General features: G+C 47.7%; 1 protein-coding gene across 8 annotated transcripts in view; it reads right to left on the bottom strand.

Moving 5' to 3' along the window:
• HVCN1 (hydrogen voltage gated channel 1) overlaps window positions 1-22,993 on the bottom strand; it is a 29,146-nt gene extending 6,153 nt beyond the window's left edge. Inside the window, exons 1-5 of one of the 8 annotated variants that reach the window (XM_079942400.1) lie at window positions 22,250-22,336; window positions 21,681-21,762; window positions 17,406-17,445; window positions 16,951-17,002; window positions 3,164-3,436 (exon numbers count right to left, since the gene is read on the bottom strand). In XM_079942400.1, the coding sequence (XP_079798526.1) occupies window positions 3,164-3,397 (234 nt within the window). In that variant the 5' untranslated portion in view covers window positions 3,398-3,436; window positions 16,951-17,002; window positions 17,406-17,445; window positions 21,681-21,762; window positions 22,250-22,336. Of the gene's footprint in view, window positions 1-3,163; window positions 3,437-16,950; window positions 17,003-17,405; window positions 17,446-21,680; window positions 21,763-21,792; window positions 22,169-22,249; window positions 22,337-22,382; window positions 22,416-22,924 lie in introns of those variants that run through there. The other 7 variants (XM_079942401.1, XM_079942398.1, XM_079942395.1 and 4 more) reach the window with 7 other exon arrangements.
• Window positions 22,994-23,227: the final 234 nt, after the last annotated feature.

Here is a 23,227-nt window from a genome sequence, read left to right as displayed (position 1 = left end):
TATATATATATATATATATATATATATATATATATATATATATATATTCCCAGTCTGGGAAGATCCCACATGCCGCGGAGCGGCTGGGCCCATAAGCCATGGCCGCTGAGCCTGTGCGTCCAGAGCCTGTGCTCCGCAACAGGAGAGGCCACAACAGTGAGAGGCCCGCGTACCGCAAAAAAAAAAGAATGAAAGCACTGACACATGCTACAATGTGGATGAACCTAGAAAATATTATGCTAAGTGAAAGAAGCCCAACACAAAAGACCACATATATTTTATGATTCCATTTACATGAAATGTCCGGAACAGGCAAATCAATAGAGACAGAAAGATTAGTGTTTATCAGGGATTGGGGATTATTGTTTAATGGGTACTAGATCTCTTTTTGGGGTGATGGAAATGTTCTGGAACTAGATAGTGGTTGACAGTTGGACAACATTGTGAATGTACTAAATAAATGCCACTGAATTATTCACTTTAAAGTGATTAACTTTATGTGAATCTCACCTCAATTTTAAGAAGTGAGAGCGAGACCCAAGGTCACAAACTATAATGCCCAGGTCCCAACTGCAGCTTCTATGAACTAATCCCTAAGGCCCTGAATTTGCCAGTTCACAAGGCAGTACTAGTTCTGAAGGGAGCCACATCACAAAGAAAAATGCTGAGAATTCAGGGAAGCTGGTTAATTCCAAATCGTCACTGGAAAATGGGTGTGCCTAGCCTCAGCACGCAGCAGCGCAGAGCGTGGACTGTGGGGCAGCCAGTCCTGGGCCGGCTCCCCCATTAGCCTGGACCTTGGGCACAGCTCTCAACTCCGCTGAGCCTCAACGTTAACTCTAAGCTTCAGCTTCCTTCAGGGGATAATGGGGTTGGCCACATTTTCTACCCTGAGTGACAAGGGGAGCATCATGTGAGATAATGTGTGAGGAGCGCTCAGCAGAGGGCCCGGCCCCGGTGAGCAGGTAATAGAAGTGAGGCTCCTGGCCTTCCTGGCCATCCTCCCCTAGCCCAGCTACCCTGTCCGTCCATGGTTTCCACAGAGGCCTGACTCACCCCAAATTCTCTCCCTTGGTTGGTTGTGCCATTCTGTGGGAGAAGTGACAACAGTTAACTATATATCATGTCACCTTGGTCACCTCAAACCATGGGAATAGGTGGAGACTGCACCCAAGAAAGGGATTCCAGAATCTTCCTGTATGCTGATTCTATCTGCAGAGATCAAACCCTTAAACCCTCACCCCTACTCCAAGGTGGCCTCCCTGCTTCTACTCTGGGCCCTTCTACAAACTGCTCATGTCAACCCCTCCCCACCCCCATACTCAGAACCTTCGATGGCTGTCCACTGCCCACGGATGGCCTTCCAGTGCCTCCTCTCCCTCTACTGGATACATATATGCCATGTGGACTCTTCTCAAATTCTCGAATACTGAAGACCCTTTCCGACCCCCGGCCCTTTGCAAACACAGCCCCCTCTGCCTGGGAAGCTCCTCCCCTTCCATCCACAGAGCTCACTACTGCCCAACCTTGAGGTATCAGGTGAAATGTCACCTCCTCTGCCACACGTCCTCCACCTCACATCCTAGGTCGGGTCTCCCCCACCCCCAAGATCTCTGAGAGCCCCCGTCAGTTTCCCTACAGAGGACTTCTCTCCACTTGATTCCAGCATCTGTCTGATTACTGGAATGCCCACCTCTTCACGGACCATTAATCCTCCAAGACTGAGGGCAGGGACATGCCCACCACACTCACTGCTGTACCCCTGGCACATAGTAGAAACTAAGAAGCGACTGCACTGCTGAGTGAATGAATAAACGTCTCTACTCTGCTTTCCCCCAGAGCCACGTGCCCCTGGGGGGCCCGGTCAGGAGAGGTGGGACCTCCCAAGGGCTCCCCTTGCAGCTGGAAGGAAGCTGGCTCCTTCCTTCTCTCTGAAATTGAGGGTTTGGGAGTTCAACACCAACAACTTAACACCACGTCTTCTCTTCTGTCAGAGCCACAGAGGAAAGCACTAAGCTGTCAGGAGTGCTGTGTTGCCTGCTTTGTTTCTCTAAGTCACACAAGAGTGGAAAAAAAAAGACTAAAATAATTCCTTCTTTCTATTTACCATGGAACAAAGTCAGTGATGGGAGAGGCAAGGGCTGCTTCTCTCTGCTTCCAGGGGGGGCATTAGCTCTAGGGAGGGGCTGGATTATCGTAGTTATCCCTGCAGCAGGGACCCCAAAATGGCTCCGTTCAGGGACTGGGCTGACAAGGAGCCTCCTGCTTTCTCCTGGGACTCAGAACATGCTTCCAGACACCTGCCTGCCCACATCGGGGACGTGGGGTGGGGTTCAGACAGGGCTGGCCAGACTCCACCCGCGTTTGTCCTTCAAAATCGGCAGATGTTGGGACAGACATTGAACCCTGTAGAAGTCCCATTCCCTTTGCCATTCTTTGAAGTCTGCATCTCCCTCTCAGGGTCTCCCCATAACCACACCTGGAGGCTGGCGGTGGGTTAAGCAAGGCAGATATTTTTGGCATCACTTCACAAAAGAAGAGATGCCCCCCCGCCCCCGGTCTCCTTTGTGTGTGTGTGGTAAATTTTGCATAACATAAAATTTACCATTTTAACTATTTTAAAGTTGGCATAAAGTTCAGAGGCATTAAGCACATTCACAAGGTTGTGCAACCATCACCGCTATCTAGTTCCGGAATGTTTTCATTCCTGCAAATGGAAACTCTGTATCCATTAAGCAGTCACTCCCCCCGTCCCATTCCCTCCAGTCTGCTGTCTCTGTGGATTTACGTGTTCTGACATTTCATATAAATGGAATTATAAGACATGTGGCCTTTTGTGTCTGGCTTCTTCCACTTAGGATCACGTTGACAAGGTTCATCCGAATTGTAGCATGTGTCAATGCTTCAGTCCTTTTTATGGCTGAGGACAGATAGATCACATTTTGTTTATCCATTTTCATCAGGTGATGAACTTTAATTGACTTTTGGATTAAGACTTACTTTGCCCCAGACCACATGGGACCTGCCCAGCACATGGTCAGTGCTCCGTAGATGTCTGTGGAGTGAAGAAGCTGGTGGCAGAGAAGGGCCCCTACCCTGCCCTCGTGACTCTTTGCTGACGGCTCTGCCCCACCCCAGGCATCTCGGGCCTCTGCCCACCTACCTGAAACCTGTGGGCGCTGAAGAGCTTCCTCAAAGTGGTCCTGAAGTCGAGGCGGGGCCTGGGCACGGGGGCAGGGGCCGCGGTAGGATCGGCATCTCTGCCCTCTGCGCCCGAGGCCGGTGTGGGCGGTGGCTCCTCCTCCTCCTCCTCTTCATTCTCCCACTTCTTGTAGTTGATGTTCCACGCGTGGCAGTCATCGCCAACGACGGTGAAGTGCTTCAAGAACTTGCTCATCCTGTCGGCGGGAGCCACCTTGGCCCTGCGGGTGACTGCCTGAAGGGAGGGGACAGAGAGGAAGCGCTCAGGTGGCCCATCTGTCACTCTGGGGGAGCAGGGCCCCCGCTGGGCCGGGCCACGGGGTGAAGACAGTCCCCGTGCTCAAAGCACCGTGCAAGCACAGACCATGAGGTCACAGTGGTTTCTCGTGCATTTATTTTTGGAATCCAGGGTCTCAGGGCCGGTGAGGCAACAGGAAACCCCAGATTCCGTCAGGCCTGCCACTGTGGTCTGGTTGGCAGTAACCAACAGGAGAGGTACTGCCACCCAGTCGCAAAACACCCACCACAGGCCCTCATGTAAATACTGGAAGAGCAGCCCATGGTTCAGAGACATCACAACCTAAAACCCCAGAGGTGAGAGTTGGCAGGGCGGGGAGAGAGCAAAGGCAAAAGTAAAAGTACCCGAAGTTTCACACAAAAGTGAAGCCACCCTCCCCGCCTTCCATGCCACAGATCAGTCCTGGAAAGGTCTGAGCAGCAAGCGGATTTTCCTGAGTTCAGCCAGTGCTGTTTTAAATACATTATGGACAGCTGTTTAAAGATGGATGGACTTCAAAGCAAAAAAGCAAATATCCTCCCATTCCTTTGCCCAACTTACCCTACCAGACATCACATTTTTTATAAAGTTCAATAATGAAAACTTTCATGTATGCTTACTAGAATAGGCAATATGATCAGCATAACAGGAAAAAAGAGCCCCAAACAGACCCAGGTCCCCGTGGGAACCTGGATGTGATGGCGATGGCAGTACAGGTCAGTGAGAAAACACTGGAGAGGTTAGGATATCTGGCTTTCCCAGCAGGGAAAAAAAAAAAAATCCCTACCTCACACCACACACCGAGTAAATTTCAGTTGTGTTAACCTATATAAATGTATTTTTAAAAACTTTAAAAGCCTTAGAACAAAATACAGACAAGTATCTTTATGACCTCAGGTCTGGGAAGGATTGCTTAACTAAGACACAAAACACAAAAGAAATGAATAGACCTAACTCATCAAAGCTAAAAACTTTTATCTCTTGCTCTCTCTTTCTCACACACACATCTGTACAAAGTCAGATACACCACAGACCGGGAGTAAATATTTCCAATGTATTTAATAGACAAAGATTTTAGTGTTCAGAATATATAATGAAATCTTACCCAAAAAATACAACTCCATGTAAAATTAGGTAGTGGATATTAACAGGCAGGTCACATGAGAGGAAACCCAGATGGCCAAGACACTCAACTTCACTAATATTCAGGAAAATGTGAATTGACGTAACAATCACACAGCTTTTTGTTCCTCACATTGGCAAGAATTTAAGTCTACAATAGCAAATGCTGGTGAATGTGTGAAGCAAAGGGGGTCTCCTGAACCCTGAAGACAGGAACAGACACTGGCACCACTATTTTTGGAAGCAATCTGGCATTGTTTTGTCAAGAGGAAGCTGTACTAGTTAATGATCTAGTAATCCCACCCCTAGATAGGCTTCAAAGAGAAACTCACCCACATGTACTCAAATCAGTAACATGTTCAAGAATGTTCACTGCAAATGTTCACCTAAATGATAGGAGATAGAGAAGTGAATTTTCTCTATTCATGTGATGGAATTTTATACACAGTTAAAATGAATGAACTATGTCTCTGTGTATCACTGATGACATCCACGTGTACCCCCTCAGCAGTACTGAACACAGCAGATCACTCCCTTTCTTCAAAAACTTCCTTCATTGGCATCTGGGATTCCACACTCTCCTAGTTTTCTTCCTACGTCAATGGCCGCAAAATATTACTATATATTGTTTTCGGAATGTGTAAAATGTGAGCATAAACATACAAAAGAATGGGATTTCTGATTCTGACCATGATACAGTAACTGGTATAAACAACTATACCAGTTACAGCAACTGCCATAAAATTAACTATACCAGTTAAAGCAACTGCCATAAGACTAGATAAACTATAAAACTGGATAAAATATATGAAATTTACTGTGATCCCTGAGAGAAGAGAAACAAATGAGATGAGCCCCCACAATCACCTGCCTGGAAGTACTTTCTGGACTCTGGAGACAAAGATTATAGTTCAGGGCTATTGAACTTTCCTTCCTCAGGAATTTGTGTGTCAAGGTACCAGAGAAAAGGAAGCAGCACAGAGAAGAAACTAAAAAAATTGGACTTTAGCTGAGTCCACATGTGCAGAGCAAGACTCCATGAGGCAGGGCAAAATATAACTTTCAGGGAAAAAAAAAAACTCTTGGGGAACTGTGAGCTGAATTACTGCCAATTACACAGGGCTGAGTTAGGAGATCTGAGTTCCAAACAGCTAGAGTAGAGAGATCTTGTTGAACACTCTGAGCATGCAGTAGAAATTCCAAAAAAGCCATGCCTTATAAGTAGACCTAATCTAGCCCTCCAGTCAGGGCTACCTTAGACCTCTCCCAACTAAGCTTAAAAATAAGGCTTCTTCAAAAGATCAAACTTATCCCTAAGTAAATTAACTGCCCGTTGGAACAAAACTCAAAAGTGCTCTTTTGAGGAAGACAGCAAAACACCCTCAACAACATAACATTCATAATGTCCAACATATAATAAAAAATTACTAGGCAGATAAATAAGCAGAAAAAATGTGGCCATAACCAATAGAAAAATTAGCTTAATAGCTCAAGAGGGACAGAGGTATGGAATTGGCCAACAGAGACTTGAAAATAGCTATTCTAAATATGTTCAAGGATTTCAAGGAAAACATGAACTTAATGAGGGAACAAATGGAGAATCTCAAAAGAGAAATGTAAACTACAAAAAAGATCCAAATTGATACTCTAGAACAGAAAAATACATATATGAAATGAAAAATCACTGGATGGGCTTAATAGCTGATTAGATGCTGCAGAAGAAAAGTTCAGTGAACTAAAAGATAAAAAATTGAAAATATCCAGTGGAAGCATGGAGAGAAAAAAGACTGGGAGTAGGGGGAAGAATAGAGCCTCAGGGACAATATTAAGTGGACTAATATACATGTACCTGGAGTACCAAAAGGAGATGAAAGGAAAAATATTTGGAGAAATAATGGCTGAAGAAAATTTCCAAATTTGATGGAAAAATATAAACACGTAGATACAAGAGTCCATGTCCCCAGAGTATCATGTGACACCTGACCTAGAACAGAAGCCCATCAAGTGCCTGTTGGCTGAGGGCACTGGTGCCCTGTCTCCCATGCCAGCCCTCCAATTGCTGGGTTCCCAGGGCTGGCTAAGGGCCAGGCCCACAGATGTCCCAAATCTCTCTGGGTGGCTACTGGCCATAATCTGCCCCCCTCAAAACACCTCACCTAGCAGATGGAAACCTCCTGTACTAGTTCTCAGCATGGTGGGAACCTCAGGGTGCTTTGCAAAAACCACATTTTATATTTCATACAGGAAAGGAAATTTTTTTTGAAACTTTGCACCCAGTAAAGAAGCAACTTTCAGTAATTTGGGATGAAAATATTTATGGCACCCAGCAGAGCACAAAACAACTCTGGTTTTAAGTCAAAAATCTGTCATTCTGGAAGCAGAAAAGTTCCAGAAAAGGGCAAAGATCATGAAAACGTTGTGGGCCTCAGCAACTGCACCACCCACTCTGGACTCTCAGCTCTCGGGATCCCCCCACCTTGCCTGAGTGGGACGGAAGGACTGACTCAGTGAGCTACGGGGACCACTGGCCTCAGTGCCTAGCCTGGAGCAGCCCCTCTGTAAGCACCAGCTGGTATTATTATTCCTCAACAACAAAAGCTCTCACCTCCACTCCTCCAACTTCATCATCACCCATGGATATCTCGTTTCTCTGGTTACTAGCCCCGCTGCCTGCTCTGCAACCCCCAGACTATTTAGTTACATGAACTGAAAGATTCCTTTTCTGGCTGAAGCTATATAGATTGAGTTGTTTCTTTCACGTGCAACCCGGAGAATCTAGATCAGTGGAGGCCCTGGCACTGGACACCCCCATCTCCATCTCCCCTGCATTAACCCTTGCTGTCCCAATATATCCTGGCATTGCTCTCTCTGGGGTCACCTTTCCGTATCAAAGCCCACAACTATGGTTCCAGCTGGACTGGACTGTATTCTCTCACACTGTGGACTTGGTTCTGTTTGACAACTGCGCCTCTTGATTTTTCTCCCATCTCTGGCCTCCCTTCCTGTACCATGTCCCTGCCCCCACGCCACCGGAAGTCCTCAAGTCCCCAACCCTGAGCTTGTCCTGGCACAGGGCGACTCTCTCCCTTCGGTGGTCTCTACACACCTGTGTTTTCAATGCTGCTCAGGTGCAAATCAGCCTCCAGCCTGCTGTCTGATATCCTGCCAGGTCATTAGTTGCTATGACCCAAACTGAACTAATTTCTTATCTTTCCCCCCAAGTCCACTCTTCCTTACATGTTCCCCTAGGTCATGGTGTCACATCCACCCTGCTGCTCAAGCCAAGAACTAAAGATCATTCCTGGCTCCTCTCTCTCCGTCAGTCTAACCTCCTAAACACCACTCATGCTGCACCTTCTCTTCTCCGTCTAACTCTCTCCTACCGCTCTCACCTCTTGCCGGGACACCAGCACCAGCCTCCTCACTCAGCCTCCTGCCTCTGACCCTTTCTCCACCCAGTGGTGGCCAGGGTCACCTTTCTCCAAGGCTGGTCTGGCTGTGTCCCTGCCCTCGCCTATCCTCCCCCTCTTCCCATTACCTTCAGTCCCTCCACCCTCACCCACTGCCAACCGCTGCCTTCAGGACAAGGTCAAAGCTCTCTTGGTCTCCTCCCCAGCCTCCGCCACACTCCAGTTACACCAACTGCATTGCGGTTCTAGAATAAACCATGCTCTCTCTTGCTTCCAGGACTTCACACGGCCTGCCCCCTGTCTGGAATACCCTCGCCTGTCTCACCCTAGTTCTCTTTCAAGTCTTACAGACGTTGATTTTACCTCCCCTGGGAGGTCTTCCTTAACCGCCGCCTGCTGGGTGAGGGTCCTTCCTCTACTTCCCCATCAAGCCCCTCACTAACAAACACTTTGACATCTCAGGGTTGTCTGTCTCCAGCACTGGTCTGGGAGGGCAGATGCTCTTCCTCCTCCAGTCACAGGGAGGGGCTCAATAAGTATTTAATAAGTATTTAATAAATACTTACTCAATAAGTATTTAATAAATGCATTAACAGCAAAACCGCAGGAGCTACCCATCAAAGGTAATCGCCTACTTCTGGTTTACACATGACAGGTATTATATCTGAAAAATTACTACCTGGGAAAGAGGGGGAAAACAAGAAAAACAGACCCACGATTGATGGAGAAGAAAACGTTCTTGTGAATGTCTATTCTTACAGACTCTGAAGCTGCCATCTGTAGGAGGGGGAAGTCCCTATTTCATGGTCATTCAACAATCACTGAAAAAGGTACTTTTAAAGAAAGTCAGCCGACTCTTGATTGCCAGGGCCTAATATCCCGTAAGTCCCCATTTCCCTGTTCCCTCCCACAGCCTACTTTTAGGGACCTGATTTGCTTTTTTTTTTTTTTTTTTTTTTGCGGTGTGCGGGCCTCTCACTGCTGTGGCCTCTCCCACCGCAGAGCACAGGCTCCGGATGCGCAGGCCCAGCGGCCATGGCTCACAGGCCCAGCCGTTCCGCGGCATGCGGGATCCTCCCGGACTGGGGCACGAACCTGCGTCCCCCGCATGGGCAGGCGGGCTCCCAACCACTGCACCGCCAGAGAAGCCCCTGATTTGCTTATTAATCAATACTCGTACCCCAAACAAGACACAACAGCAGCAACATCTATTATTGTTGATTGTTTATTATTTGTCGTATCAGCACACCGGTAAATTCCTTAAATGCACCATTTCATTTTAATTCCTAACACCCCTCTGAGGTCGAAGCCATCATTTTGGGTCTGGGTGAAAAAGGTGCCTTGTCCAAAGTCATACACTCAGAAAATGGCAGAGCCAGGATATGCCCTTGAGCTGTATGACCTGGAGCCCCCGTGTTAGAAGACATGGCCGAGAAAAAGCCAGGCAGCCCGTGACTGGAGATCTGCCTGTTAGGAGGGTGTAGTGGGATGTATTGTGGCTGCCTCCAAATTCATGTCCCTCTGAAACCTCAGAATATGACCTTGCTTGGAATACAGGCCTTTGCAGATGTAATTAGTTAAAGATCTTGCTGGGAATTCCCTGGTGGTCCAGAGATTAGGACTCCGTGCTTTCGCTGCCGAGGGCCTGGGTTCAATCCCTGGTCAGGGAACTAATATCCCGCAAGCCACACAGTGAGGCCAAAAAAAAAGATCTTGCAATAAAACCATTCTGGATTTAGGGTGGACCCTAAATCCAGTGACTGGTGTCCTTACAAGAAGAGGAGAGGACACACAGAGGAGAAGGACATGAGAAGATGGAGGCGGAGACTGGAGTGATGCATCTACAAGCCAAGGAACGCCAAGGATTGCCAGCAACCACCAGAAGCTCGGAGAAAGGGATGGAACAGACCCTCCCTCTGAGCCTCCCTCTAACCCAGCCAACACGCTGATTTTAGAACTCTGGACTTCAGAACTGAGAGAATAAATGTCTGTTGTTTTAAGCCATCTGGTTTGTGGTCATTTGTTATGGCGACCCCAGGAAGCTAATACAGAGGGTGTGTGTCCGAGTCAGCCCAAGGGTACTACAGACCATGTGCTCTCTCATTCTCTCTCTCATCTTCGCGGGCCACACATCCATCCTGCATTCCTGGGAGAAAGCAGGCTCCTTTGGAGGCCACAAAACCACTTGTTTCTTTTTGTTTGCTGCTTATAGGCCACCTCCATCCCCTCTTGCTCTCACGTGATGCTGACAAAAGTCCTGAGAAGGAGGTAGGACAGGGAGGTGTGGTCTCTCCATTCTACAGAAGGGGAAACTGAAGTTTGGGGAGGGGAGACCTACTGCCCAAAGTCACCTGGTGTGGCAGGGTGACAGAGATGGGGGGAGGAAGGCACTCCCCTATACCACCTGCTGGGCAAGGAAATGGGTACATCCTTCTTAGGAGGGCAATGAGGCAGCTTCATCTTTCGAAAAAATATTTGAGTCTCTCCAATGTGCCAGGCATGGGAGCAAAGGAGGATTAGCCTTAAACCAGTTTCTATCAAAATTTTAAATGTCATTGTTTGACCTGACAAGGGACTCACACATGAGCAAAAAGCCACTCACGCATCATGCTCACTGCAGACCTGCTACAACCTCAAGGTCCATGGTTAAATACACTGTGGTAGACCACACTATGGAATACCACACAGCTGTTAAGAATGCAGTACGCCAGTGTGGCTGTACGTACTGACATAGAAAGGTGTCTTTCATCTGTGATCAAGTAAAAACCAGCATATTACAGATCAAAATGTATAATGCCATTTTTGTTAAAAACAAAATCAACAACCCAAACAAAGTGGTTACCTCTATGAAGGGATAGGGATTGGGATTGGGTTGGAGGGTGAAGAGAAACTTTTTTTTTTCCTATTAGGTTTAACCATAAGAAATAGTCATTTATGTAATAAGATCTAACCTGCAGAGAATGAAGTATTTGGGGGGAGTGGGGAGGGAGGGAGAATGAAAAAAATATATATATATACACATACATACAGACACACACACATATCTAATGTATACAACTGGAATCCCTGAATAAGAAAACCAAAACAATGGAACAGAATGGTTCAAGATATAATTCAAGAAAACTTTCCTGAAATAAGACTTTTAAAAAAAATGACCATTTTCAGAGACTTCCCTGATGGTCCAGTGGGTACGACTCCACACTCCCAATGCAGGGGCCTGGGTTCGATCCCTGGTCAAGCAACTAGATCCCACATGCATGCTGCAACTAAGAAGCCCATGTGAAGCAACTGAGAAGTCTGCATGCCGTAACTAAGACAAGGTGCAGCCAAAATAAATAAATATTTTTAAAAAATGTTTTTAATGACCATTTTTGTAGGTCAAAATTGGTAGAAACTGACAATTTCATGTGGTTCAACCTAATATATACTGTTTGTTGTTTTAATTTCTTACACTGAGAACTTGTTTGTGTACAGTTTTTAAAAACAAAGAAACATAAGTGGTAAAGCTGGCATATGAACTCAGGTCTACTAGCTTTGTTCTTTCTGAGATGCTCTGCCAATGAGGGGGAAAACATGCCAGAAAAGCTGCGATTTTTAAAGCAACAAGAACGATGATATTGAAAGAGGCTGAATCAAGGTTCTGAGATGCAATCCTCTCTCCCTTAGCAGGGGAAACTGAGACTTGCAACATGGCAATTGCCACCACCCAGTGGACAGTCCATGAACTTGCACCTGCACCTTGTCTTCTGGGTCCAGGAATCTTCAGACACACCCAGCCAGGGTCAGAGAAGTTGTCCCCAACCCCTGACTTCCATCTCCCTCCCCCAAAGCCCACCTATCACTAAGCCCTGTGCATTTTAGCATCTGAATGACCCTTGAATTCATCATCTACTTCTCCCATCTTCTGCCCACCTCCCTGCCCCAGCCTCCACCTTTTACTTGGAGGATGTACCAGCTCCTCACTGTTCTCCCCATCACTCTTAGATTCTCGTCAGCAGCCTGAGAGCACTTCTTGAAACATAATCATGTCACTCCCTGTGCAGAAAAGGCCTGGGGCTGCTGCCCTTAGAAAGGCCTGCTTGGCCCTTGGCTGACATCTGGGAACTTGGATTTTGGGAGGGTTCCCACCTGGTAAGGACAGCTCACTGTGACCGGACTCTTTGTAAAGACAAGTGGTTTATGTAGAACAGCTGCTTTCCCCTGGGTAGTCTGGAATTTTTGGAGTTTGGAAGGTACCCATGTGACCAGCCCCCAGATAAAAACCTTGGGTGCTGAGTCTCTAACAAGCTCTCCTAGCATGTGTTGTCACAATTTGCTGCTGGAGGAATTAAGCAAGTCCCATGTGACTTCACTGGGAGAGGAATCTGGAAGCTTGTGTCTGGCTTCCCCTGGATTTCACTTCATGTATCTTTTCCCTTTGCTGATTCTTCTTTGTAAAAATCTTAGCCATGAGTGGAACTGTATGCTGAGTCCTATGAGCCTTCCTAGTGAATCACTGAACTTGGGGTGATCTTGAGGACCCTAATGCACTCCCTTATTTGAAACTCTTCTTTGGCTTCCCACTGATCTTAAAAATAAAGACCCAGGGAATCTCCTGGTGGTCTAGTGGTTAGGACTCCACGCTTTCACTGCCAAGGGCCTGGGCTCAATCCCCGGTCAAGGAACTAAGATCTCACAAGTGGTGCGGTGCGGCTGGGAAAAAAAAAAAGACCCAAGTGCCTTCCAGAGACCTATAGCCATTCTGCACTCTGTGGCCTCTGCCTGCCTATCTAACCACACCTGTCACCAGTCTCTCTGCTCTGGCCACATGGTCTCCATTCAGCCCTTTGTACTCAGTAGGTTTCTTCGACCACAAGGCCTTTGCACACGTGATTTCCTCTGCCTAGAACGCCCACTCCTCTTCCACCTTGTCATTTTTCTTTTCCTCCTTCACGAGGTCTCCCTCAAGCATCTCAGCTCCAGGAAGCTGACCATGTACCTCCCCTGTTGCATTCATGCATGGCCCACATGCCTCCCCAATGAAGATGGATCCACCTGTTTGTGTAACAGAGTCTGTTTCCTCCCCCACTCCCCATTAGGGGACTGGGTAGGTGGGTTTCTGCTCATGCCATATCTTCCGTATTCTTCATGCCTGGAAGACCACAGGTTCCCTCCCACTAAACATACCTGGAGGGTGGAATGAATCCCTCGAGCAAATATCTCCTCTTGGGGGACTCATGTATCCCAGAGGCTCACGTACTCTACCGCCACCTCCCCCTACCCTGTCCCCAGGGATTTATGTACTGAGGAATGCCTATTTTTAAAATCAGGGAAGTCTTTAAATAAGCATAGCAGCTTTTCCTTCTCTAGGGTGGGGAGGAAGTTTGAGGTTTCACGAAAATAACCACCGTGACGGCTGACTAGTTTGGGCGGGGGGTGGTGCTGCTGGTAGACTGAGAAGCCTGACTGGTGGCCCAGGTGCCCCAGAGACGTATTCTCCAACTTTTCTCTCCATTTCCTGTAGGGTCAGAATCCCTCCTGACTTGATGGAAGAGTCTGTTGACCTGGCAAGTTGATCAGGAGGCTGGGTGGAGACGATGTGGGAAATAATATTTAAGGTAGCGGAAACTGTAGCGATTGTAACTATCCCCAGAGCAACTGCCATTTTCTGAGCTCTGTGCAAAAGCCCTTTGTAACATACAGCAACAACTCGACAAGGTGGGGACTGAATCCTCTTCATTTACAGGTGAGGAAATTGAAAACAGAGAGGCCAAGCAACTTGCCCCAGCTCACACAGCCAGTGAGAAGCAGAGCTCAGACTCTGACCCAGGCTGCCTGGCCCAGAGCCCTCTCCCTCCTGCACGACCTCTCTGAATGCTGCCCTGGACCCAGCTCACAGCTGGTGAAGGCCAATGCTGGGCGGGGAGTTCAGCCCAGTGTTACTCAGTAAGAAACACATTTTATATCCTGCCACTTAGTACACATTGACATATATACGTTCTATAACCAACACTAAAGTTAACATGTGAGAGACTTATGTTTTCCACTTTATTCTATTTCTTAAAAGGCTGATGGCAGCCCATTAATGGACTTCAGGAATCACTAATGGGTTGAGTTTGAAAAACACGGGTATGGTGGGATGTACTCTATTTCCCTGGGGGAGGGAGAGGATGATTGTCAGAGAGGTGGCAGTCTTGCCCAAAGTCTGTGAATCAGCCATGTTAACTGGGAAGCATAAGTCAGGCTGCTATTTGTGTTAACAAAAGCATAGAAAGAAATGAAAGCATAGAAAGAATAATATAGTTACCCAGCTAGAAATCAGGACCTATCACCAGTACAACTGAGTCATCTGGGCCACCCCATCCCCCAACATCTTAGTGATGCTTCAGCCATGGAAAAGATGGGATAAACAAGAATTCAGGGCTCCCCTCTTTCCTGCCCCACTGTGGCTCGGTCCTTGGAAGGAGGCCAGTGCAGCTGCAGTTTAACCAATGGCTCTCAGCTCTGGCTGCACACTGGAACCACCTGGATGCTTTAAAAAAAAAACCCAGTGCCTGGGTCACAGGCCCCAAGATTGTGATTCAGTTGGTCTGGGGGTGGCCTGGGTGTTGGGATCTCCAATGTACAGCCAAGGTCAAGAACCAGCATCGTAAATGAACCTGGTGCCTCCAAACACCTTGTGAGAAGTGTGCCAAAGGGCCACAAGGATTTCTAAGCACACCTGGCAACCAGGTTCTCCAGATGTGGCTGGTGACATGCAATCATCTGAGCTGAGGACTAGGTCAGCTGATGGGCTGAAAACCGTTTCACTTTATCCTCATGATGGCGTCAATAGCTCCTGTGTTTCAAGCGTTTGTTATAGCCCGGCACCCTGCTAAATGCTTTCCAGTCACTATCTTGTTTAATCCTCACTGTTCTCATTTTACAAAAGAGGAAAACGGAGGCTCAGAGAGGTGGGAAGGGGCAGGGAGGGCCCTGCTGGGGGCCCCTCTGGGCAGCTCTCCTGCTGAGGGCCCCTCTGGGCAGAGCTGGCTACAGCAAATCAGGTCTGAGCCATGGCTAAAAACCCCACCAGTTTCTTCCATGACAGAGCTGTTTTCCTCTCCAAAATCAGAGCTGGACAATTAAAAATCTCCTAAAAGCAATCCTATTAAAATAGTTTTTTAAAAACATAATTAACTTCACAAGGTAAATTATTAAAAGGAACTTGTTCTTTGAATCAGTAAGAGGCTTATTTGCTACACGTGGCCCTGGTCCAATTTCCCCAGCTCCCCAGCAACGCCGCTGGGGCCACCCCTTCTTTTGGCCTCTGTTCGATGACAGACAGGCTCCCGCCCCCAAGAGTCCCCCGAGGTGTGTCCTTGGCTCTGCATTCCAACACTCTGCTTGCCCTGATGTTTTTGTGTCCTCACCCCCACCCTTGCGACTTGTCCCTGCAGCCAGACCCCCTGACGTACCCGGAATCCCCAGCTTTACCTGCTGTCATTCACCCCAATGAGCAGATCTTTACTCCAGATCTATTTCTTTCAGTATTACTATTGTCAAAACATGAGCAAAAAGAAATAATAACCCCAACACACCAAATTTATCATCTACTTATCCACCCATCTCACTCTAATCTATGTCTTTTACAATTATAATCGAAGACTGCAGACAACTTTGTATCTTATTTTCTCCCCACTACCTATATGCATCAGACTTATGCCTTTTTAATGGCCAAGAAATTTTCCAAGAAGTCAGTGCTCATTATTGCATTTTCTGTTCATTTTTAGCACCTCTATCACCAATTCTAAGACCACATTTTCTCACATATTAACATTTCTGAAGTCTGTCTTACAGTTGACCAGTGTCAGTGTTGTGTTACATTAGATCACAGTAAATGGCGGCACTTTTTCTTCTTCGTAGCACATAATATAATGGTGCATCTACAATCAATGGCATCTTACATGCTAAGAAACACATAAATTTGTGTTTCTAAATTGTGCTGTAAATTATACTTTTTCCTTTTTATGGGTTGTTTCCTTTCCCGCAAGTAAGATGACCAGGTTTGATTATGACTATTTTCATGACTCTTGATACACCCTGCAAGTTATTTTCCAGCAGTCGTGTGGGTTGATCCACTTGTGAGATGCAGGAGTGAGCCGGTTACACCACAGCATAACCACCATCGAGCGTGCGTTTCCGCTTGTTTTTTTGGTTTGCCTAGTAGGGAGCTAGAAATGAAGGAAACTGTTCCATTTGCCTTTCTGTGAGTATTAATGATAACTGGAACTCACGGAGCTCCTGTTACTGGGTGGCAGGCACTAAGCTTCCCATATCTTATCAGGAATTGACACAACTCTACAGAGGGCGATTGTCATCCCTCTGCTGGAAATGCCACCATATTTCATTAACGCAAAGTTGAACATTTTCCCACATTCCTGAAATCAGAATTGGTGGCATGTTGTAAATGCCATTGGTCACTTCCTCCTCCCACATTGTAAACAGCTTTAAATCAGAAATACTCTTACAGTTAAAGGGGCCATCAGTTTGACGAAATGCAAGATCCCCACCACCACCACCACCACCACCACCACCACCATCATCATCATCATCATCATCATCATCATCATCATCATCATCATCATCATCAACATCCCATGGTCCTCTGACCCTCACACTTGCTTCTCCAACTCTGCCCCATCACTCTGCTGCTACCCTGAGCTTCTGGCACTGCCCTGACAACTCTACCTGGCCAGGCCCCCAGAAGCTCCAAGTGAACAGCTGAAATGGAAGCCAACACTTCCTCTTCACCTTGCCCCACCCTTCACAACTAATGTCTCCCCAGATCCAACAAGCCTGCACCCCAGATATCAAGGACAGAATTTATTAGACCTACTCAGGTTGGCCACACAGCACAGGAGGCAGAGCATTCGCTTTGGAGTCAGGCTAGGTTGAAATCTCATTTCTGCCACTTCCTACCTGTGTGATCTTGAGCAAGTAGCTTTACTTCTCTGTGCCCAAGTGTCTCTACCTGTAAAATAAGCAGTTGGGAGAAGCACTTATGGGCTCAGTATTGGCCTAGCATTCTGAGACCATTGTCTCCTCAACTCTTCCCTGTGAGCCTTCAGGAACGGGGGTGGTTAATTAACTTTTCCCCATTTTCCAGATAAGGAAACTGAGGCTCGGGGAGGTGAAGGGCATGACCAAATGATACAGGGCTATTAAAATGCAGAGCTGGGTTTCGAATGTTTCCGATTATCAGGCTATCTTGAGGTTCCTTCTATAGCTTTCACCTCGGTGACTTTTAACACTTTGGTATGGTGGAAGCACCCTGAACATGTGTTTTTCCTCTATCTTGTTAGAAACACCAAACAGAATTATCTTCTCAAGCTGGGAGGTCCCTTAACGCTGCTAGTCTTCCAGAATTAATTTACCTTTTCATCCCAGGTGGCCATTTTCCTGTCGTCTCCAGATCTGGAAAATAAGAAAACATTTGTCTAGATCTATCATCCTACTATCATTCGCCATAGTATGTGTTTTCCAACACTTTCTTACAAATTATTTTTAACTTGCTTAGGTTAACAGTGTCCGAAAATAGTAAATAATAAAGCTCAAAGCATGTGGAGAAGGATGTACATCCTGAGTATATACCCAAAAGAACTGAAAACAGGCACTCAAACAAATACATGTACACGAATATTCATAGCCAAAGATGGAAACAATCCATGTCCATTAACATATGAATGGATAAATAAAAGATGTTATATCCATACAATGGAATGTTATCCAGCCATAAAAAGAAATGAAGTACTTTTGCAATATATACAAATATCGAATCACTATGTTGTACACCTGAAACTATTGTAGGTCAATTATACCTCAATAAATAATAAAAGAGATATGAAGTGCTGACACACGCTACAACATGAATGAACCTCTACAACATTATGCTAAGTGAAAGAAGCCAGACACAAAATGTCACATAGTACTTGGTTCCACTGATGTATAATATCCAGAATATGCAAATCTGTACAGACAGAAAGCAGACTGGTGGTGGCCAGGAGCTACAGGGAGAGGGGAATGAGGAGTGACTGCCTAATGGGGACAGAGTCGCCTTTTGAGGTGACGGAAGTGTTCTGGAACTAGATAGAGGTGGTAGTTGCACCACATCGGGAATGTATTATATGACAATGAATTGCTCACTTTAAAAGTTAATTTAAAAAAATTTAATTTTATGTTATGTGAATTTCACTCCAATTAAGAACCAGACAGACATATGTTAGTGTTGAGATTGCTCTGGAAAGCAGCAAAGAATCTAAATGTCCACCAACAAGGGAGGGTCTGGTTGAGTCAGTTACAGTACATCTGGGAGTGGGAGACTCCAGTGCTGTTACATTTCCATATGTGGATGAGGAAAGATGTAATATAACAGGTGCCCCCCCATCACATTATAGCATAGTGTGTGCAGTATGATCCCATCTATGTGAAAAAATGATATATGCATTTTTTTAAAAGTCTGTAAGGATACAGCCAGACTCTTTACAGTGGTTATTGCTGAAGAAAATGGGAGTGATTTGAGGATGGGGTGGGTATTTTCTTTCTCTTGGCTTCTGGAAGGTCTGAACTTTTACAATGATTATGTGTTACTTCTTAAAACTTATTTTTAACATAGGTGACATATGTAGTAAAAAATTTAAATACAAAAAGATACTACGACAAATAAGTCTTCTTTCTACTCCTGTTCTTCCCAGAAAGCCTCTCCTACCAGTTTCCCACACAGCTTTTGGAGGTATTCTATGTCTTTCCAAGCACAGCCATACTTATTCTTTTTTTTCCCCTTAAACAAATGTGAGCCCTCACACTGCTCTGAACCTTGCTTATTTCCCTTTAGGGTGTGGGAGGCTGAAAGATAGCCCCATCAGTCCTAATCCCCAGAACCTGTGAATAGGTCAATGTACACCGCAAAAGGGACTTCCCAGGTGTGATGAAATTAAGGACTCCAAGATGCGGGGATTATCCAGGTGGGCCCAGTGTAATCAGAAGGGTCTTTACAAGTACAGCAAGAGAATCAGAAGAACAGGAGACATGACTACAGAAGCAGGGATTGGAGTCAGAGTGAGATCTGAAGATGTTATGCTGTCTTGAAGATGGAGGGATGGGGTCATGATCCAAAAAATAAGGGAAGCCTCTAGAAGCTGGTGAAGGCAAGGAAACAGATTCTCCCCTAGAGCCTCCAGAAGCAATATAGCCCTGCCAACACCTTGAACTTGGTGTACCAAGACTGATTTGGGGCGTGTGACCCCTAGAACTGTTAGATAATAAATTTATGTTGTTTTAAGCCATCAGATGTGTGGTCATTTGTTACAGCAGCCACAGGAGACTAACACAGTGTCCCAGAGACCGTTCTACGCCGTGTGCTCTAGAGCAAGTGCACTCTTTGGATGACCACACAGGATTCCCCTGAGGGGGTGTGTGTAGTTCCCATTAGTGACCAACGTTAGCTTCCCAAAGTTCCAGTGAATGATCTTATGTATCATGTGTTATTTTTGTAATTAAAAAAATACTACCATTTTGAAAAAAAATCACGAAGACCTAAAGAAAAAAAGAGTTCTTTTTCTCCCCACGGTACCATGCTTAGGGCACAAGGGACTCAGTTTCTTGCTGGTTGACTGGTAGAGCAGCTTCTGCACCCAGCAGAGTTCACCTGGCTGTGTTCCTGTTCCAGCCCCTGGGGGCCCTCACCCTGCTCTCACGAGGTGGGCTCAAGTGGAACCACCACCAAAAGTGAAGGTGAAGGGAAAAATTAAGGTGCCCTGGAGATTTCCTTCCTCCACAGGACAGGAAACGGAACTAGTGCATGCATAGAAAAACACCCAGATTCACTAATTTAAGCAATGGAAAATTTAAACCTGCCCTAACCTCCCCATTAAACTAGACAAAACAAAAAATGAAAAAACCCAATGCTTGCGGGGCTGTAGGAAAACTTGCACACGTTGCTGGGGATAATTTTTCTAAACAGTCACCTGGTAATAAGTGGTATATGCCTTCAGGATGATCATACCCTTGACTTGAACACATCAGTTTGGAAACTGTAACTCAAAAATCATTTGAAAGCAAAAAAAAAAAAGGTGCAATTTGTACCACAGTGTTTAAAGCAAAGTTGGATATTAGGGTTAGAACCTGGAAACAGCCTATAAGCCCCACTGTAGGGAAAAGCTGAGGAAGGCAGTGGGAGGAATGACAATTCTGAGGTTTATGTAGAAATGTAGAAAGAAGGCTATTAAGCAATGAGAAGTAGAACTCTGATGGTTGCACACACTGCTTGCAGAACTTTTATCAGTTATCAGAACTTTTACTCTGTGCAAGGGCATGGCACTGGGTTCTGGCGAATCCAAAGTGAAGAGACAAGAAAAAGGTCTGGGCCCTGGTAGGCTGACATTTTAGCCAGGAAACACATAAGCAAGGTAACATCACTCAGGGCTAAGCTCCGGAAAGAAAAACAGTAATGCAATAAAGGGCAGGCAAGAGTGGCTCCTGCGGCTTGGGGTGGTGAGGTAAGGCTTCTGAGTAGATGACTTTTATGGTCGTCTCTGAATTGCAAGGAGGTGCATCACAAGAAGATGGCAAGGAAGAGAATTCCTGGGAGAAGGAAGGGCATGTGCACAGACCCTGAGAGAGCAGAGAATTTAGTATGTCCAAGAAAGAAGGAGGAGGCCAGTATGGCTGCAGTGAGCAGGCAGTGGAGTGAGGATGGGGGCATGAGAAGAGTCAGGAATCAATCAGGGCCTGACTGTGCAGAGAGTTCAGTAGACAGTGCTGAGGATCTGGGGGTCACGGTGGGGATGCAGAGGAGTGACCAGATTCAGAATATGCTGAGAAGTAGCACTTGCTGCTGGCCTAGATGTCGGGGACAAAGAGAGGAGCAGGTTTTGGAGCAAGAATATGCTAGGCTTCCTCCTTCTTGCAAAACTGGTGGTGGGGGAGGGCTTGGGGGCTACAGGGCAGTCCTGGAATTGTGCAAGCCTCACCCCAAAGATTTTCAAAACCCGCCCCTACCAGCCTTTCCCTCAGAGTCAGAGAGGGAGGAGTTGCAGCCCCCAGCCTTGGTCTTACTCAAGAAACTCCCAGCTGCTGGCGGGGCTGTAGGAAATACTGCAGATCTCAGATAGCTCTGACTTGAGGGTGAAGGACAGAGAAGTGCTTTCAGATGAGTGGGGATGGTGGAGGGGGCACGGCTTGAGTCACGCACTAGGCTAGGCCTTCACATCAACCATCTCATTTAATCTTCTCGGCAATCCTCTGAGGCACGAAGCATGCTTAACCCCGAGGTTACGGATAAGCAAAGGAAACAGACAAGGAAATTGAGGCACGGAGAACTGAAGTCCCATGGCTAAGCCTGCAAGAGCCCCCCTGTGCCCAGCGGGAGTGCTGGTACAGGCTCGGGAGTTCCTGGACAGGGGCTGCACCGCCCTCTCCTCTCTGTCCTGGAGTTTAACCTGGCCCCAACCCACTGTTCTTACTCCTTGGCATCCCCTACCCAGGCGAAGGATTTGTTGCTGTGGAGGTTCTTCCTGCAGGGATGAGCAGGCTGGCTCATCTCGGCCTCCTCCCCTATTCCCAGCACTGGTTTCTCCCTGCCGTCTCCCTAGGGGTGCAGGACAGGGCGGGGCAGGCATGATGAGTAAGAGGACTTAGGTGTTCACACCGACCTGGGTGAGTTCTGGCTCTGCCTCTTTTGGCTGTGTGACCCCTGGCGAGTGGCTTGGCCTCTTTGAGTCTTGGTGTCTTCACCTGGAAGAGGGAGACAAGGATGGTACCTACCTCACCTGTTGCTGCTGCTGCTACGAGGCACGTGATGAAGTGAAGGCACCTGGCCCATGTAAGCACTCCATACAAAAGGGTAGTTCTTCAACACTTCCGTTTTCAAGGGGGAGATGCGCGTGCTGTCTCCTGTCCTCCTCTCCACTGGATTCTAGAATCCGTGGGCCAGGCAGGGATCCCTGAGTTATCACTGCCTGCCCGCGTTCCCCCAAGCTGGGAAACGCTAGAACCCACGGCAAACCGGGGCCTCCTGGGATCCCGCGGGGGTCCCTGGCAGACTCGGGCTGGGGGAGCTCGGAGAAGGGCAGCGCGCCCCGCGCCGGCCCTGGAGCACTTACCCTGCGCCCGGCCCGCCGGCGGCCACCGCAGCAACTGCGAGCTCGGCGCCTGCCCAGCCGTCCCGCCCGCCCCCCCCGCCCCCGCCCCCGCCCCTTCCTCCCGCCCCCGCCCTCTAAACTCAGTCAGCTGCTGGTCTCAGGCTCTGGCCCGCGTCTGTCCCGTTGCCTTCGTTCTTGCTTATCTGTCGGTCTCCCGGTTGTTCTCTGGCTTCCCCCAACCCGGCCCCCTCGCTCCGCAGGCCCGAGCCTGACCTGGGCCTCCTGCAATCCCGCAGATGGACAAAGGTCCCGCCCGTGGGAGCCAATCACGAATCATGAGAATCCTAGCCCAGGCGACCCTAAGGGAAGGGGTGGGAGGAGGGAACCACTTCCTTCCTCCAACGGGATGTATTGGCAGCGGGTCCACCCGCCTCCCCACCACACACACTCAGGGAAGCAGGGCTGGCTCCTGTTCGGCCCCCCTAACCTCTGCCAACTCCTGGTTACTTAAGGGGGGCCTGAGTGTCCCCTGCACAGTATCTGCAGGCAGGGGTTGGAGGGTGGGCAGAATGCCCTAAGGGGGTGGCCAACCTCGAAGCTGTCAGGACGCCCCTGCGTTGGGGGGGGGAGGTGAGGCTGGAGGTGAAGAGGAGGTGCCCTGCAGCTGGGCTGGTATTGGCACGAGGGAGGAGCCTTCCAGCCTCGAGGCAGAGCACACCCTTGCTCAGGCCGACTAGGGCTCCCCTTCCCCAGCTTTACCGTCCCTCCCCTGCAGGCCCTCCCTCACCCAGGCTTCTCCAGCGCTCTGTCCATACCTTATTTCTGTTACTGTTCGCTCTGGTCTCAGTTCTTCCGTTAGCTTCCGTCTTCCCCAAAATACCACTTGTCCCAAACTTCCAAGGGCAGAAGCCATCCACCTTCTACACACCTCCCTGTTTCTTCTGGTTAGGCTGGCGGGCGGGGGCGGGGGCGGGGGCGGGGCGGAGGGGGAGCCATACTAGTTTTCTGTGGCTGCTGTACCAAGTTACCACAAACCTAGTCGCCTAACACAGCACAAAAATAACACTTAAAACAACAAAACACTGGAGGTCAGAAGTCCGGGGGGGGGGGGTCTCAAA

Source organism: Stenella coeruleoalba, assembly GCF_951394435.1.
Source record: "Stenella coeruleoalba genome assembly, chromosome: 14".
Taxonomy (NCBI): Eukaryota; Metazoa; Chordata; class Mammalia; order Artiodactyla; family Delphinidae; genus Stenella; species Stenella coeruleoalba.
This window is presented reverse-complemented; position numbering and strand designations above follow the sequence as displayed.